The 17313-nt window shown below is 34.1% G+C and overlaps 1 protein-coding gene across 1 annotated transcript in view; it reads right to left on the bottom strand.

Annotated features, from left to right (window-relative positions):
• Positions 1-17313, bottom strand: part of TMPRSS11B (transmembrane serine protease 11B) — a gene marked incomplete at its 5' end in the record, with an annotated part of 62971 nt that overhangs the window by 34207 nt on the left and 11451 nt on the right. The window contains one exon of the mRNA XM_079153125.1: positions 963-1038. Coding sequence (XP_079009251.1) covers positions 963-1038 — 76 coding nt within the window. The remainder of the gene's footprint in view (positions 1-962; positions 1039-17313) is intronic.

Raw genomic sequence — 17313 nt, 5'->3', positions numbered from 1 at the left:
CCTTTTAACTCCTGCCTTTTACTCTATTAGTTGAAATTCGTTTCTTCTTAAGTAGATTACAAAATGCTTGAAGGTAGAGATTTTGCTTCATTAATGGTCACATCTTCCATAGCGTAGGTCATTCTGTCTGTAAGGCACCATGTAAAAGTAGTACTCTACTAATATCCTTTGAGTTTGTGAAGGCATCTATACATCTTCTGGGTAACGTGATACTCCTGAGAATTTTTTTTTTTTTATTTCAGAACTGTTATTATTTTGTAATAAATGTATTTGACACATTCTAGTTTATATTTTCTTTTTCTAAGTTGCCCCTTTTTTCTCATAAATTTTTTTAAAATTTTATTCCCATAAGATTCTTTACTCATGTTTGGAATCAGATCTTATTTCACTCTTTTTATAACCGGGTATTTTTCAAAAGGAATGGCTTATCTACTATATTGTCATTTTGAAAGAGTACTATGAATTCCACATGATGTATTTCAAGATTTTTTTTTTAGGAAAAAAAATACAAAAATACTTGTGAATGTATTGACTATAATAAAGTTTCTTAACTTAGAGTTGTTGGTGAAGATTTAAGGAAAGCCAAGAAGAAAAAGGATAGTCTCAAATATATTAACTAAAGGACATAACAACTCAAAAACAAATCTACTATATAAGCTCCCTTTATTGGCAATACATATTGGCATGAAAATGTTGAGCATTTCAATCTTGCCATGCCACTATAACTGGTGACATTACTTAAAAGTAGGCATTTGATTTTTTTAAAAAAATTATCAAATTCTGTGTCAAAGAAAAGAAAATTATGATGTTGAAATAAAATATAAGTAAATGAAAAAACTTCTTGGAAGAAATTTTATATTCGTGTTTAGTATCAATTGTTTAAACTAAAAGGGGGTTTAAGAGTATAAGTTAAAAAATTGAAAATAGTCAATATTGACCAGAAAATGAACTAGGATACTAACTTCCAAGTTTGCTATTACTCCAAGAAAAACCATCATCCATGGAGGCCAAGATCTTCTCTGAGATCATATGTTGGGCCTATTAAAGGGGAGAAAATGGTTCAAGTAAGATGATAGACATTCCGAATCTACCTGGCTTTTTTTAACTTATACAACACAATTTATAATTTGTGTATTAGTCCCTTATGTTACCTTAAATCATAGAAGATTCAAATGTGTCAATAAGGATAGACCCTAGTGCTCATTTGATCAACAAATTCTGTTTGAGTACCACGGGAACACTGGGGATACGTCAGTGAACAAGAGACATGGTTCCCAGCCGCATACTGGTGAGGAGAAATTGACTTTTTTTTTTTTTTTTTTTGGTGCTGGGGATTGAACACACGGCTTTGTGCTTGCAAGGCAGGCACTCTGCCAACTGAGCTATATCCCCGGCCCCTTGACTTCCATTTTTTAAAAATCTAAAGCAGGTTACAAAACAGGTGTGGGGTTATTATATTTTTGTAAACCACAGTCATATCATGTAAATGGACAAGTAAGGATTTAAAGATCAATTAAATACATAATATAAAACCATTTATAGATTTAATAAATGTGGAAGGATACAATGAAGTCAACTGTAGTAATGCCTATGTTATGAAATTATGGATAAAATTTTCTTTTTTGTTTACTTTTTCTCAGCTATATGTTCTAAATTTTTATGACATATGTGGGTATCAGAAATTGATAGATAAGTTAGTTGTTTTATCATCTAACCAAATCAATTAGATGAAAAAGAATCGAAAACTATAGTGGCTTGGCAGCATATAGATAGAGCAATTTAGGACTATGGTTAGACTTTCTGGCCACACTGAACTTAATCTGTGAGGTGTGGACACGAGTTATTCTTTGGATCTTGAAAGACATGATGTCATGTAATTGCCCATTTGGAGGAATGACTGTAACACAAATCATGGTTACAAATTTCAAATCAGCCTTAACTGTTTCCTCAACCTCTGTGCCCTGCATTACCCTGAATAAACCTTATAAAACAGAAAAGTTCATAATCAGGAAACATTTGGCAGATTACATATTCCCTATGAATATGAATATGTGAAGCTAATATATGTGTGTTTTCTTTCTCATTCCTTTTAGGAACTTCTAGGACTTTTAGGTAGATCAGTTTTGCTTTGTTCTTTTTGTTGTTGTTTGTGTTTTGTTTATTTTTTTTTAATTACCTTACACTACAACTATGCAACTCCACCTAGTTTTATTTCCTCTTCACTATTTTCTCTGCTTAGTCCTACCTCTTCCTTAAACCTCTTTTTTCCTTTTGGTGACTCATTAGTGTTTTCCAGAACCAACATTATTTGTCAAAGTTCTTCAAAGGTATTCCCTGTTTAGACACATTTCATGTATGCTTTCATACTAGAATTCTGTTCAATCTCATCTTTGGATCAAAAAGGCTCTTCAGGCATGTTTCTTCTATAATATTAATAATTTGATTAATATTTGATAACATGTTTCTTCTTTTTTCCCATAGCTTTATTGAGGTAAAATTGAAGTACAATAAAATGCACATATTTGAAGTATGCAGTTTGATCAGTTTTGACACGTACATAATCAGTATAGTCAATATAAAAGTATTTCCATTACTTTTTATTTGAAATTATGCAGACTAGTTCCTGAATGATTTATTACATTACAAATCCATCACCTTCAGATATATAGAACCCCACCCCACATGTCAACTATTTCAAAATTAAATGGCACACTTATAAATATCTCAGAGGTCAAGGAATAAAACATGAGAAAGTAAATAAAAAGTGCTTGAACAAAGTAATCATAAAACCTAAAATATCAGAATCTCTGGAATGAAACAGTAGTCAAGTGAACATTTATAACTTAAAGTACTTGTATCAGAAAGAAGCTAAAATACCAAATTATTTTCAAATTATGTAGCAGAAAGAAAAAAGTAAGAGTAGGAGCATAAATATATGAGATAGAGAAGAAATAATACAGCTAAAATTTGATAAAATATAAACAAGTCTAATCAAGAAAAAGAGCAAGAACATAAAAATTAATATCAACAGAAAGGGAGACATCAAAATAACCCTACAGATGCTCAAATTATATTAAGGAAATATTACAATTGTATGCCAATATATGTAATAGCTTATGTAGCAGGGCCTATATTAGAGAAGGATCCTTGTGCTGCCAAGAAGTGTGTTCAGCCATTGATGGATGAAATATTCTATATGTGTCTGTTAAGCCTAAGTTATCAATTGTATTTTTTACTTCTAACTTTTTTATTTAGGTTTTATTTGGAGGATCTATCCAGTGGTGACAGAGTCTTGTTAAAGTTACCCAGTATTATTGTGTTGTGGTCTACTTCATTCTTGAGTTTGAGAAGGGTTTGTTTGATATATATAGATGCTTCATTGTTTGGGGCATAAATATTTATGATTGATATGTTTTGCTGAAGTATAATTCCCTTAAGTGGAATGAAATGGCCTTCTTTGTCCCTTCTGACTAACTTGGACTTAATTTGGTATGAGGATAGAAACCCCTGTTTGTTTACACCATTCATGTGAACGATGTTTTGTATTCCTGGTCATTTGGGTTTATTTCTAGCTTTTAATTTGAATTAGTTCCTCCTTTGATTGTCTATTCCTTTAGTGTAGTTCCTCCCTTTGCTGGTTTTCACTTTTTTAATTTAATCTTCATGGAATATTTTGTTGAGAATGTTCTGTAGTGCAAGTTTTTGAGTTGCACATTCATTTAACTTTTGTTTATCATGGAAGATTTTTATTTCGTCTTCAAATCTGAAGCTTCATTTTGCTGGATATAGGATTCTTGGTTGGCATTCTTTCAGAACTTGGTATGTTATTCCAGGACCTCCTAGCTTTGAGGGTCTGGGTTAAGAAATCAGTCGAGATCCAAATTGGTTTCCCCCCAAACATAATAGGATGTTTTTCTCTCACAGTCTTTAAAATTCTATCCTTATTCTGTATGTTAGGCATTTTAATTATGATGTGCCTTGGTGTGGATCTGTTGTAATTTAGTACATTTGGGGTCCTGTAAACCTCTTGCATTTGATTTTCCATTTCATTCTTTAGGTTTGGGAAATTTTCTGATATTATTTCATTGAAAAGCTTGTATCTCCACACCTTCATCAATCCCAATAAATCTTAAATTTTGTCCTTTTATGTTATTCCATCGTTCTTGCAAGTTCTGCACATGGTTTCCTAAAATCTTCTCTCGATGGCCAACTCGATTTTCAAGATTATATATCTTGTCTTCATTGTCTGAGTTTCTGTCTTCCAAGTGGTCTAGTCCGTTGGTGATACTTTCTATTGAATTTTTCATTTGGTTTATTATTTCCTTAATTTCAAGGATTTCTGCTTGCTTTTTTTTTTTCAGAATTTCTGCTTCTTTATCAATTTACTTTTTTAAGTTTACTTATTTTTCTTTTTTTCTTTTTTTATTATTTTTATTTAGCTTTTAATATTTCACAGACTGCATTTTGATTCATTATACACAACGGAGTACATAATTTCGTTTTTATGATTGTACACAATGCAGATTCATACCATTTGTGTAATTGTACATCTACATAGGGCAATGATATCTGTCTCATTTCACCATTTTTCATACCCCCTGCCCTCTCATTTTCTTCTACATATTCTAAAGTTCCCCCATTATTCTCTCATTGCCCACCCACCCCCATTATATATCATCCTCCACTTATCAGGGAAAACATTCGGCCTTTGGTTTTTTGGGCTTGGCTTATTTCACTTAGCATGATATTCTCCAATTCTTTCCATTTATTTGCAAATGCCATAATATTCTTCTTCTTTATGGCTGAATAGTATTCTATTGTGTATATATACCACAGTTTCTCTATCCATTCATCTGTTGAAGGGCATCTAGGTTGGTTCCACAATCTAGCTATTGTGAACTGAGCTGCTATAAACATTGATGTGGCTCTGTTACTGTTGTTTGCTGATTTTAGGTCCTTTGGGTATAAAACAAGGAGTGGGATAACTGGGTCAAAAGGTGGGTCCATTCCAAGTTTTCTTAGGATTCTCTGAATACTGCTTTCCAGAGTGGCTGCACCAATTTGCAACTCCACCAGCAATGTAAAAGTGTCCCTTTTTCCCCACATCCATGCCAACATCTATTATTGTTTGTGTTCTTGATAAAAGCCATTCTGATTGGAGTAAGATGAAATCTTAGGGTGGTTTTAATTTGCATTTCTCTAATTACTAGAGATGTTGAACACTTTTTCATATATTTATTCATTGCCTATGTGTCTTCTTCTGTAAAGTGTCTGTCCAGTTACTTGACCCATTTATTGATTGGGGTTCTTTGTATTTTTTGTGTAAAGTTTTGTAAGTTCTTATAAATTTTGGAGATAAGTGCTCTACCTGAAGTGCGTGTGGAAAAGATTTTCTCCCACTCTGTAGGCTCTCTCTTCACATTCTCGATTGTATCCTTTGCTGAGAAAAAGGTTTTTAGTTTGAGTCCATCCCACTTTTGATTCCTGCTTTGATTTCTTGTGCTTTGGGAGTCTTATTGAGGAAGTCTGATCCTAAGCCTACATGATGAAGATTCAGGACTACTTTGTCTTCTATTAGGTGCAAGGTCTCTGGTCTAATTCCTATGTCTTTGATCTATTTTGAGTTGAGTTTTGTGCAGGGTGAGAGGTAGAGGTTTAATTTCATTTTACTGCATATGGATTTCCAGTTTTGCCAGCACCATTTGGTGAACAGGCTATCTTTTCTCCATTGTATGCTTTTGGCAACTTTGTCTAGTATGAGGTGACTGTATTTATGTGGTTTTTCTCTGTGCCTTCTATTCTGTACCATTGGTCTGCCTGTCTATTTTGGTGCCAATACCATGCTATTTTTGTTACTATTGCTCTGTAGTATAGTTTAATGTCTGGTATTGTGATACCTCCTGTTTCACTTTTTCTATTCAGGATTGTTTTGGCTATTTGAGGTCTCTTGTTCTTCCAGATGAAATTCATGATTGCTTTCTCTATTTCTATGAGGAATGTCATTGGGATTTTAAATGGAATTGCATTGAATCTGTATAGTGATCTTGGTAGAACGGCCATTTTCACAATGTTAATTCTGCCTATCCAAGAACATGGGAGATATTTCCATTTTCTAAGGTTTTCTTCAATTTCTTTCTTTAATGTTCTGTAGTTTTCATTGTAGAGGTCTTTCACCTTTTTTGTGAGATTAATTCCCAAGTATTTTTTTTTTTTTGAGGTTACTGTGAATGGAGTGGTTTTCCTAATTTCTCTTTCAGAGAATTCATCACTTATGAATAGAAATGCATTAGACTTACACATATTGATTTTATATCCTGCTACTTTGCTGAATTCATGTATTAGTTCTAGAATTTTCTAGTGGAGTTTTTTGGATCTTCTAAATATAGAATCATGTCATCAGCAAATAGTGACAGGTTTAGTTCTTCTTTTCCTATTTGTATCCCTTTAATTTCTTTGGTCCGTCTAATTGGTCTGGCAAGTGTTTCAAGGACGATGTTGAATAGAAGTGGTGAAAGAGGGCATATCTGTCTTGTTCCAGTTTTTAGAGGAAATGCTTTCAGTTTTTCTCCATTAAGAATGATGTTGGGTGATCCAAGATGGCAACTAAAGGGTGACTGCATCTCCTGTCGCTCCAGAACCCAGGATTCACAAGGGGAGGCATTGAGAGACTCAGACTAAAATAGAGCAACGGGTGAGTATCCCCCACCAGGTGCAGCTCAGCCTGGGTGGCAGGCCCAGATAGGGGCAGCTTATCAGAGCAGGGCAGGGCAGCTAGAGTCTTCCCCAGTAGCCCTGCTCCCTCCCGCGGTGAGCTCCTCCCACATGGCCAGCTTCTCAGAGCAGGCCCCCCAGTGAGAGCCTTTCTGCACAGAACCAGCTCCAAGTCCTGAAGCCAGCAGTGAGCTCCAGCTCGCAGGCACCTTCAAGGACCAGGACAGGGCAGCCAGGGACTTCCCCAAGCACCCTGCTCCCTCCAGCAGCAGGATCCTTTCACGGCCAGCTTCTCGGAACAGACAGCCCAGTGAGAGCCTTTCCGCACAGAGCCAGCTCCAAGCCCTGGAACCAGTAGCGGGCTAGGGGCAGGTTTCTTCGGAAGCACTGCATTATCAAGTTCCTCCGAAATTCAGGCTACTGAAGGCAGGATGGTGATACACTGGAAATCTACAGGGACACTATAAGTCAATAGAAGAATTCTGCAATATCACAAAGTCCCACTGACATCTGACCAATATGAGAAAACAAGGGAAGAAAAAGTCCCAAACAAACCTAGATACTCTATCAATAAAACCCAATGACAACACAGCAGAAGAAATGTCAGAAAGGGAGTTCAGAATGTACATAATTAAAACAATCAGGGAAGTAAACGAGGAGATGAAAGAGCAAACACAGGCATTAAATGATCACACCAATCATCAGTTAAAGGAGCAAATACGGGAAGCAAGAGATCATTTCAATAAAGAGTTAGAGATACTGGAAAAAAAAAACAAACAGAAATCCTTGAAATGAAGGAAAAAATAAACCAAGTTCAAAACTCCATAGAAAGCATAACCAATGGGATAGAACACCTGGAAGACAGAACCTCAGATATTGAAGACAAAATATTTAACCTTGAAATCAAAGTTGACCAAACAGAGAAGATGGTAAGAAATCATGACCAGAATCTCCAAGAACTATGGGATATCATGAAAAGGCCAAATTTAAGAATTATTGGGATTGAGGAAGGTTTAGAGAAACAAACCAAAGGAATGAACAATCTATTCAATGAAATAATATCAGAAAATTCCCCAAATCTGAAGAATGAAATGGAAAATCAAGTTCAAGAGGCTTATAGGATAAGTGGATGATGACACATAATGGGGGAAGGGAGGGGTTAGTGTTAGGGTTAGAGTTAGGGTTAGGAAGGGGGGCAAGAATGGAGGAAGGAAGGACTGTATAGAGGAAAAAGAGGGGTGGGAGGGGTGGGAGGGGTGGGGGGAAGGGAAAAAATAACAGAATGAATAAAACAACATTGCCCTATATAAATTTAAATTACACAAATGGTATACCTTTACACTATGTACAAACAGAGAAACAACATGTATCCCATTTGTTTACAATAAAAGAAAAAAAAAAGAGGCTTATAGGACTCCAAATACACAAAATTACAATAGAACCACACCAAGGCACATTATAATGAAAATACCTAACATACAAAATAAAGACAGAATTTTAAAGGCTGTGACAGAAAAAGAACCAAATTACATTCAGGGGAAAACCAATACGGATATCAGCAGATTTTCCAATCCAGACCCTAAAAACTACAAGGGCCAGGAACAACATTTTCAAGCCCTAAAAGAAAATGGATGCCAACCAAGAATCTTATATCCAGCAAAACTTATCTTCAAATTTGACGATGAAATACAATCCTTCCATGATAAACAAAAGCTAAAAGAATTTACAAAAAGAAAGCCAGCATTATAGAACATTCTCTGCAAAATATTCCATGAGGAAAAGGTGAAAAACAATGATGCAAATCAGCAAAGGGAGGAATTATACTAAAGGAATTGTCAAATAAGGGAGGAACCAAGTTGTGTCAAAAAAATAAATAAATAAATAAATAAAATTTAAAAAATGAACCAAATGACCGGGAATACAAATCATATCTCAATAATAACCCTGAATGTTAATGGCCTGAATTCATCAATCAAAAGACATAGACTGGCAGATTGGATTAAAAAGAAAGATCCAACAATATGTTGCCTGCAAGAGACTCACCTCATAGAAAAAGATACCCATAGACTAAAGGTGAAAGGATGGGGAAAAACATACCATGCACAAGAACTCAGCAATAAAGCTGGAGTAACCATCCTCATTTCAGATAATGTGGACTTCAAGCCAAAGTTAATCAGAAGGGATAAAGAAGGACATTTCATACTGCTTAAGGGAAGCATAAATCAGCAAGACATAACAATCATAAACATCTATTTCCCGAACATTGGCTCATCCATGTACGTCAAACAAATCCTTCTCAATTTCAGAAACCAAATAAATCATAACACAATAATACTCGGCGATTTTAACACACCTCTCTCACCACTGGACAGATCTTCCAAACAAATTGAATAAAGAAACCATAGATCTCAATAACACAATCAAAAATTTAGACTTAACGGACATTTATACAATATACCATCCAACCAAGAGCGAATACACTTTCTTCTGAGCAGCACAAGGAACCTTCTCTAAAATAGACCATATATTATGCCACAAAGCTAATGTTAGCAAATACAGGAAGATAGAGACACTACCTTGTATTCTATCAGATCATAATGGATTGAAGTTAGAAATAAATGAAAGAGTAAAAAACAGAAACTACTCCAACACCTGGAGATTAAACAATATGCTATTATATGATGAATGGATAACAGAAGATATTAGGAAGGAAATTAAAAAATTCTTAGAGGTAAATGAGAACAAAGAAACATCATATCAAAATCTCTGGGACACTATGAAAGCAGTACTTAGAGGAAGATTTATTTCATGGAGCACATTCAATAAAAGAAGTAAAACTCAACAAATAAACGACCTAACACTACAGCTCAAATCCCTGGAAAAAGAAGAACAGACCAACACCAAAAGTAGTAGAAGACAGGAAATAGTTACTCAGAGCTGAAATCAATGAAATTGAAACAAAAGAAACAATACAAAAAATTGACAAAATAAATAGTTGGTTCTTCGAAAAAATGAACAAAATTGATACACCTTAAGCCACACTAACAAAGAGAAGATGAGAGAAAACCCAAATCACTAAAATTCAGAATGAACAAGGAAATATCACAACAGACAGGATTGAAATACAAAACATAATTAGAAGCTATTTTGAAAATCTATACTCCAACAAAATAGAAAATTTCGAAGACATCAACAGGTTTCTAGAGACATATGATTGGCCTAAATGGAACGAGGAGGACATACACAATTTAAATAGACCAATTTCAAGTAATGAAATAGAAGAAGTCATCAAATGCCTACCAACAAAGAAAAGTCTGGGACCAGATGAGTTCTCAGCTGAGTTCTACAAAACCTTTAAAGAAGAGCTCAATCCAATACTTCTCAAAGTATTCCATAAAATAGAAGAGGAGGGAACCTTCCCAAACTCATTCTATGAAGCCAATATTAGCCTGATACTTAAACCAGACAGAGACACATCGAGGAAAGAAAATTTCAGACCAATATCCTTAATGACAAAAATTCTCAACAAAATTTTAGCAAATCACATACAAAAACATATTAAAAAGATAGTGCACCATGATGAAGTGGATTTCATCCCAGGGATGCAAGATTGGTTCAACATCTGGAAATCAATAAATGTAATTCACCATATCAATAGACTTATAGTCAAGAATTGCATGATTATTTCAATAGATGCAGAAAAAGCATTTGATAAAATACAGCACCCCTTCATGCTCAAAACACTAGAAAAAATAGGGATAGTGGGAACATTCCTCAACATTGTAAAGGCCATCTACGCTAAGCCCATGGCTAATATCATTCTAAATGGTGAAAAACTGAAAGCATTCCCCCTAAAAACTGGAACAAGGCAGGGATGCCCTCTTTCACCACTTCTATTCAATATCGTCCTTGAAACTCTAGCCAGACCAATTAGACAGACCAAAGAAATTAAAGGGATACGAATTGGAAAAGAAGAACTCAAACTATCCCTATTTGCTGATGGTATGATTATATTTAGAGGAACCTGGAAATTCCACCAGAAAACTTTTAGAACTCATAAGTGAATTCAGTAAAGCAGCGGGATATAAGATCAATGCACATAAATCTAATGCATTTTTATACATAAGTGATGAATCTTTGGAAAGAATAATTAGGAAAACTACCCCATTCACAATAGCATCGAAAAAAATAAAATACTTGGGAATCAATCTCACAAAAGAGGTGAAAGACCTCTACAATGAGAACTACAGAACACTAAAGAAAGAAATTAAAGAAAACCTTAGAAGATGGAAAGATCTTCCATGTTCTTGGATAGGAAGAATTAATATTGTCAAAATGGCCATACTACCAAAAGTGCTACACAGATTCAATGCAATTCCAATTAAAATCCCAATTGTGTACCTTACAGAAATAGAGCAAGCAATTATGAAATTCATCTGGAAGAATAAGAAACCCAGAATAGCTAAAGCCATCCTTAGATGAAAGAGTGAAGCCGGGGGTATCGCAATACCAGATCTTCAACTCTACTACAAAGCAATAGTAACAAAAACGGCATGGTATTGGTACCAAAATAGAAAGGTAGATAAATGGTACAGAATAGAGGACATGGACACAAACCCAAATAAATACGATTTTCTCATACTAGACAAAGGTGCCCAAAATATGTAATGGAGAAATTGCATATTCAACAAATATGCAATCTTCAACAATTGGTTGAAATTGCATCTTCAACACATGGTGCTGGGAGAATTGGAAATCCATATGCAACAGAATGAAACTAAACTCATATCTCTCACTCAACTCAAAATGGATTAAGGACCTCAAAATCAGACCAGAGACCCTGCAGATTATAGAATAAAAAGTAGGTCTAGATCTTCAACATGTTCACTTAGGACCAGACTTCCTCCACAGGACTCCCATAGTACAAGAAATAAAAGCAAGAATCAATAACTGGAATAGAATCAAACCAAAAAGCTTTCTCTCAGCAAAGGAAACTATCAGTAATGTGAAGAGAGAGACTACAGAGTGGGAGAATATCTTTGCCACTCATACTTCAGATAGAGCACTAATCTCCAGAATCTATAAAGAACTCAAAAAACTCTACACCAAGAATGCAAATAATCCAATCAACAATGGGCTAATGAAATGAACAGACACTTCACAGAAGAAGATCTACAAGCAATCAACAAACATATGGAAAAATGTTCAACATCTCTAGTAATAAGAGAAATGCAAATCAAAACTACCCTAAGATTCCATCTCACCCCAATTAGAATGGTGATCATGAAGAATACAAGCAACAATAGGTGTTGGCGAGGATGTGGGGAGAAAGGTACACTCATACATTGCTGGTGGGACTGCGAATTAGTGCAGCCACTCTGGAAAGCTGTGTGGAGATTCCTTAGAAAACTTAGAATGGAACCACCATTTGACCCAGCTATCTCACTCCTTGGCCTGTACCCAAAGGACTTAAAATCAGCATACTACAGAGATGAAGCCACATCAATGTTCATAGCCGCTCAATTCACAATAGCCAGATTGTGGAACCAACCTAGATGTTCTTCAATTGATGAATGGATAAAGAAACTGTGGGGGATATATATATATATATATATATACACACACACACACACACAATGGAATATTACTCCACCATAAAGAATGATAAAATTATGGCATTTGCAGGCAAATGGATGAAATTGGAGAATATCATGCTAAGTGAGATAAGCCAATCTCAAAATACCTAAGGAAGAATGATCTCGCTGATAAGCACATGATGACATATAATGGGGCGTGGAGGGGTTAGGGTTAGGGTCAGGGTTAGGTTTAGGGTTAGGGTTAAGGAGGGTGGCAAGAGGAAGGAAGGTCTGTATCGAGGGAAAAGAGGGGTGGGAGAGTGAGGGAAGGGAAAAAATAACAGAATGAATCAAACAACATTACCTTATGTAAATTTATGATTATACAAATGGTATGACTTGACTCCATGAACAAATAGAGAAATAACATATATTCCATTTGTTTACAATAAAAAAAAGAATGATGTTGGCTGTGGGCTTAGCATAGATTACACTTACAATATTGAGGTATCTTTCTACTATTCCTATTTTTTCTAGTGTTTTAAGTATGAAGGGTGTTTTATTTTATCAAACACTTTCTCAGCAGCAATTGAAATAATCATGTGATTCTTAACTGTAAGTCTATTGATGTGGTGAATTACATTTATTGATTTCTGGATGTTGAACAAACGTTGCATCCTTGGGATAAACCCCACTTGATCGTGGTGCACTATCTTTTTAATATATTTTTGTATGCAATTTGCCAGTATTTTGTTAAGAATTTTTGCATCGATGTTCATCAGGGATATTGGTCTAAAGTTTTCTTTCCTTGATGAGTCTTTGTCTCATTTTGGTATCAGAGTGATACTAGCCTCATAGAATGAATTTGGAAGGGTTCCCTCCTTTTCTATTTCCTGAAATACTTTGAGGAGTATTGGTATCAGTCCTTCTTTAAAGGTCTCATATAATTCAGCTGAGAATCCATCTGGTCCTGGACTTTTCTTGGTTGTTAGGCTTTTGATGGCTTCTTCTATTTCAGTGCTTGAAATTGATCTGTTTAGATTGTGTATGTCTTCCTGATTCAGTTTGGGAGGATCATATGTCTCTAAAATTTGTCGATGTCTTCGATATTTTCTATTTTGTTGGAGTATAGATTTTCAAAGTAGCTTCTAATTATGTTATGTATTTCAATGGTGTCTGTTGTGATCTTTCCATTTTCATCACAAATTCTAGTAATTTGAGTTTTTTCTCTCCTATTCATTAGTGTGGCTAGGGGTTTATCAATTTTGTTTACTTTTTGAAAGAACCAACTTTTTGTTTTGTCAATTTTTTGAGTTGTTTCTCTTGTTTCAATTTCATTGGTTTCAGCTCTGATTTTAATTATTTCCTGTCTTCTACTACTTTTGGTGTTGATCTGTTCTTCTTTTTCTAGGGCTTTGAGGTGTAATGTTAGGTCATTTAGTTGTTGACTTTTTATCTTTTTAATGTATGAGTTCAATGCAATGAACTTTCCTCTTAGTACAGCTTTCATAATGTCCCAGAGGTTTTGATATGTTGTGTCATTGTTCTCTTATACTTCTAAGAATTTTTTTTATTTATTCCCTGATGTCTTCTGTTATCATTGAATCATTCAGTAGCATATTATTTAGTCTCCAGGTATATGACTAGTTTTTGTTATTTTATCATTCATTTCTAATTGCATTCCATTATGGTCTGATAGGATACAGGGTAGGATCTCTATTTTTTTGTATTTACTAATGGCTTTTTTGTGGCATTTGGCATAGCATATGGTCTATTTTGGAGAAGGATCCACGAGCTGCTGAGAAGAAAGTATATTCACTCGATGATGGATGAAATACTCTGTAAATATCCATTAGGTCTATGTCATTGATTGTTTTATTTAGTTCTATAGTTTCTTTGTTCAGTTTTTGTTTGGAAGATCTATCCAGTGGTGAGAGTGGTGTGTTAATGTCCCCCACTATTAATGTGTTTTGGTCTATTTGATTCTTAAAATTGAGAAGGGTTTATTTGATATACATAGATGCTCCATTGGGGCATAAATATTTGAAAGTGTTATAGCTTGCTGTTTTATGCTTCCCTTAAGCAGTATGAAATGTCCTTCTTTATCCCTTCTGACTAACTTAGGTTTGAAGTCCACTTTATCTGATATGAGGACAAAGACCCCTGCTTTTTTACTGGGTCCATGTGCATGGTATGTTTTTCCCCATCCTTTCACCTTTAGTCTGTGGATGTCTTTTTCTATGACATGGGTCTCTTGAAGGCAGCATATTGTTGGGTCTTTCTTTTTAATCCAATCAAAAGTCTATGTCTTTTGATTATTGAATTTAGGCCATTGACATTCAAGGTTATTATTGAGATACGATTTGTATTCCTGCTCATTTTGGCTTATTTTTTGGTTTTTTACTTGTCCTTTGATTGGCTTTTCCTTTAGGGTAGTTCCTCCCTTTGCTGACTTGTATTGTTGCTTTTCACTTCCTCCTCACAAAATATTTTACTGAAAATATTTTACTGAAAATATTTTGTAGGGCAGGCTTCCTATTTTTAAATTCTTTTAACTTTTGTTTATCATGGAAAGATTTTATTTCATTGTCAAATCTGAAGGTTAGTTTTGCTGGATATAGTATTCTTGGTTGGCATCCATGTTCTTTCAGAGCTTGAAATATATTGTTCCAGGCCCTTCTTGCTTTTAGAGTCAGGGCTGAGAAATCTGCTGATATCCATATTGGTTTCCCCTTATGTGTAATCTGATGCTTTTCTCTAGCAGCCTCTAAAATCCTATCTTTATTTTGAATGTGAGGTATTTTCAATATAATGTGTCTTGGTGTGGATCTGTTGTAGTTTTGTGCACTTGGTGTTCTGTAAGCCTCTTGTATTTGATTTTCCATTTCATTCTTCAGGTTTGGGAAATTTTCTGATATTATTTCATTGAACAGGTTTTTCATGCCTTTGGTTTGTATCTCTGTGCCTTCCTCAATCCCAATAATTCTTAAATTTGGTCTTTTCATTATATCTCATAGTTCTTGGAGGTTCTGTCCATGACTTCTTAACATCTTCTCAGTTTGTTCAATTTTATTTTCAAGATTGAATATTTTGTCTTCATTGTCTGAGATTGTTTTCCACAAGGTCTATTCTGTTGGTGATGCATTCTATTGAGTTTTTAATTTGGTTTATCGTTTCTTTCATTTCAAGTATTTGTTTGGTTTTTTTTTTCAGAATCTGAATCTCTTTATTGAAGTGTTCTTTTGCTTCTTGCATTTTCTCTTTTAACTGTCTACTGGAATAGTCAATGTGACATATACCGCTTAGGAATTAATCATTTTTGAATAGCAGCTAAACTTGATGTTCTAGGAATCAAAAAATCCATTCATGAAATAATTTACTCTCATTTACCAAATTTTTTCTAAAGAAGGATTTTGCATTGCAAGATGAATTTCTCATTTAACAAAGAGAATAGTAGAAAATTAATCTTCAATAAATGTAACCAACCCCATATATTTAACTAAAATGTAATTACTTGCTTTTGGATTGATTCAAGTAGTTTATTGCTATTCTGGCATAATCAACCATTGGGTTTAATAAAATTTCAATAATAATAGTGATAAAATTATGATAATTATATTATTCACAATATTAAAACATCAGTTTCACAATAGTAATATCCTCAGTGTTCATGTGAGGTATCATTTTCAAGGTTAGGGTTTTTTTATAACCACCTTCTGGTATTGCTTTAGAAGTTAAACTGTAAAGCATACAAAAACATAGCTTCACTTATCAGATTTTGATTTATAAACCATTTGAATCATACCTGAATTCTGTTATATAATGAAGATTATTAAAGCAAGATTTCTATCCAAATTCCTGAATTTTCCCATAGAGAACTTTCAAATACAAGGGTAAGAGTTGTGCATAAGAAGTACGAAAGAAGAATAATTGAATGGGTAGACTGGTTTTCACTCACACTTTCTCCTTGAATGCTGCCATAGAAGAGAACCTATTAAAAGGAGGTCATATCTAAATCTATGAAGTTTGAAGAATACTGCAGTTCTTTGCCAGCAGCTAAAGATCTATATTGTAAGGTATATGTTTTCAAACAAATGTACAATGACATTCAGATTTTTTAATTATTTCTAAGAAAACATTTTAATATTACAAATTTTGATTTCAACTATATTGTTAGAGAACAAAAATAGTGCTGTGCTTATGAGTGGGTTATAAATGTTCTACCTCATTTTCTCAATATTTCAAGTCAATTATACATTATATCTTTTCCAGTAAGCAAAATATTACTAAATTCTAATTTTTTTAAATAGAAGTCATTCAAATGACTTTTTGTAAATTGTCAATTTTAATATAACATATTGCCAGCATTCTGATGCAAATGAAATTCTATTTAAATATGTTCAATATTTGCACTTTTTAAAATTACCTGTAAGAATAAGCATCCTTTCATATACTTGGGAGAACTTTGGGTTTCTACTTTGGAGAATCCTATTCAGAAAGCTCGTTTTTTTTTTTTTTTTTTTTTTGTTGTTGTTGTTGTTGTTCGTTTGTTTGTTTTTCTTTTTGTGGTGCTGGGGATTGAACCCAGGGCCTTGTGCTTGCAAGGCAAGCACTCTACCAACAGAGCTATATATTTTTTTTTATTTCTATTAGGTTATTAATCTTTTTTCCTTAGGGATATATATGAATGCCATATATATGACAGAGGATCACAAGTTAGAGGCCAGCCTCAGCAACTTAGCATATATATGTGAGATTTATCAATTATGGTACATCTTTCTATTAATTGCCTACTCACTGTGTACAGCTTGCATTTCATTGTTTAAAAGGATCTTTTCATCCACCAGAGTTTTTATTCTTAATAGTAAAAATTAATAGTAAAATTGGATATATAAATGTCAACCATAAAATGTTAAGAAATCTTTCTTACTTTGATTCCTTCAAAGTATTTTTCTGTATTTTCACCTAAATGTTGTCTTTTTAATGTTCAGATATTTTAAAGCTTTAATAAATATTGTGCTGATAT

This window comes from Sciurus vulgaris (genome assembly GCF_902686455.1).
Source record: "Sciurus vulgaris genome assembly, chromosome: 9".
Classification (NCBI taxonomy): domain Eukaryota; kingdom Metazoa; phylum Chordata; class Mammalia; order Rodentia; family Sciuridae; genus Sciurus; species Sciurus vulgaris.
Note: the sequence above shows the minus strand (reverse complement) of the source record. Positions and strands in the feature narration are given on the sequence as shown.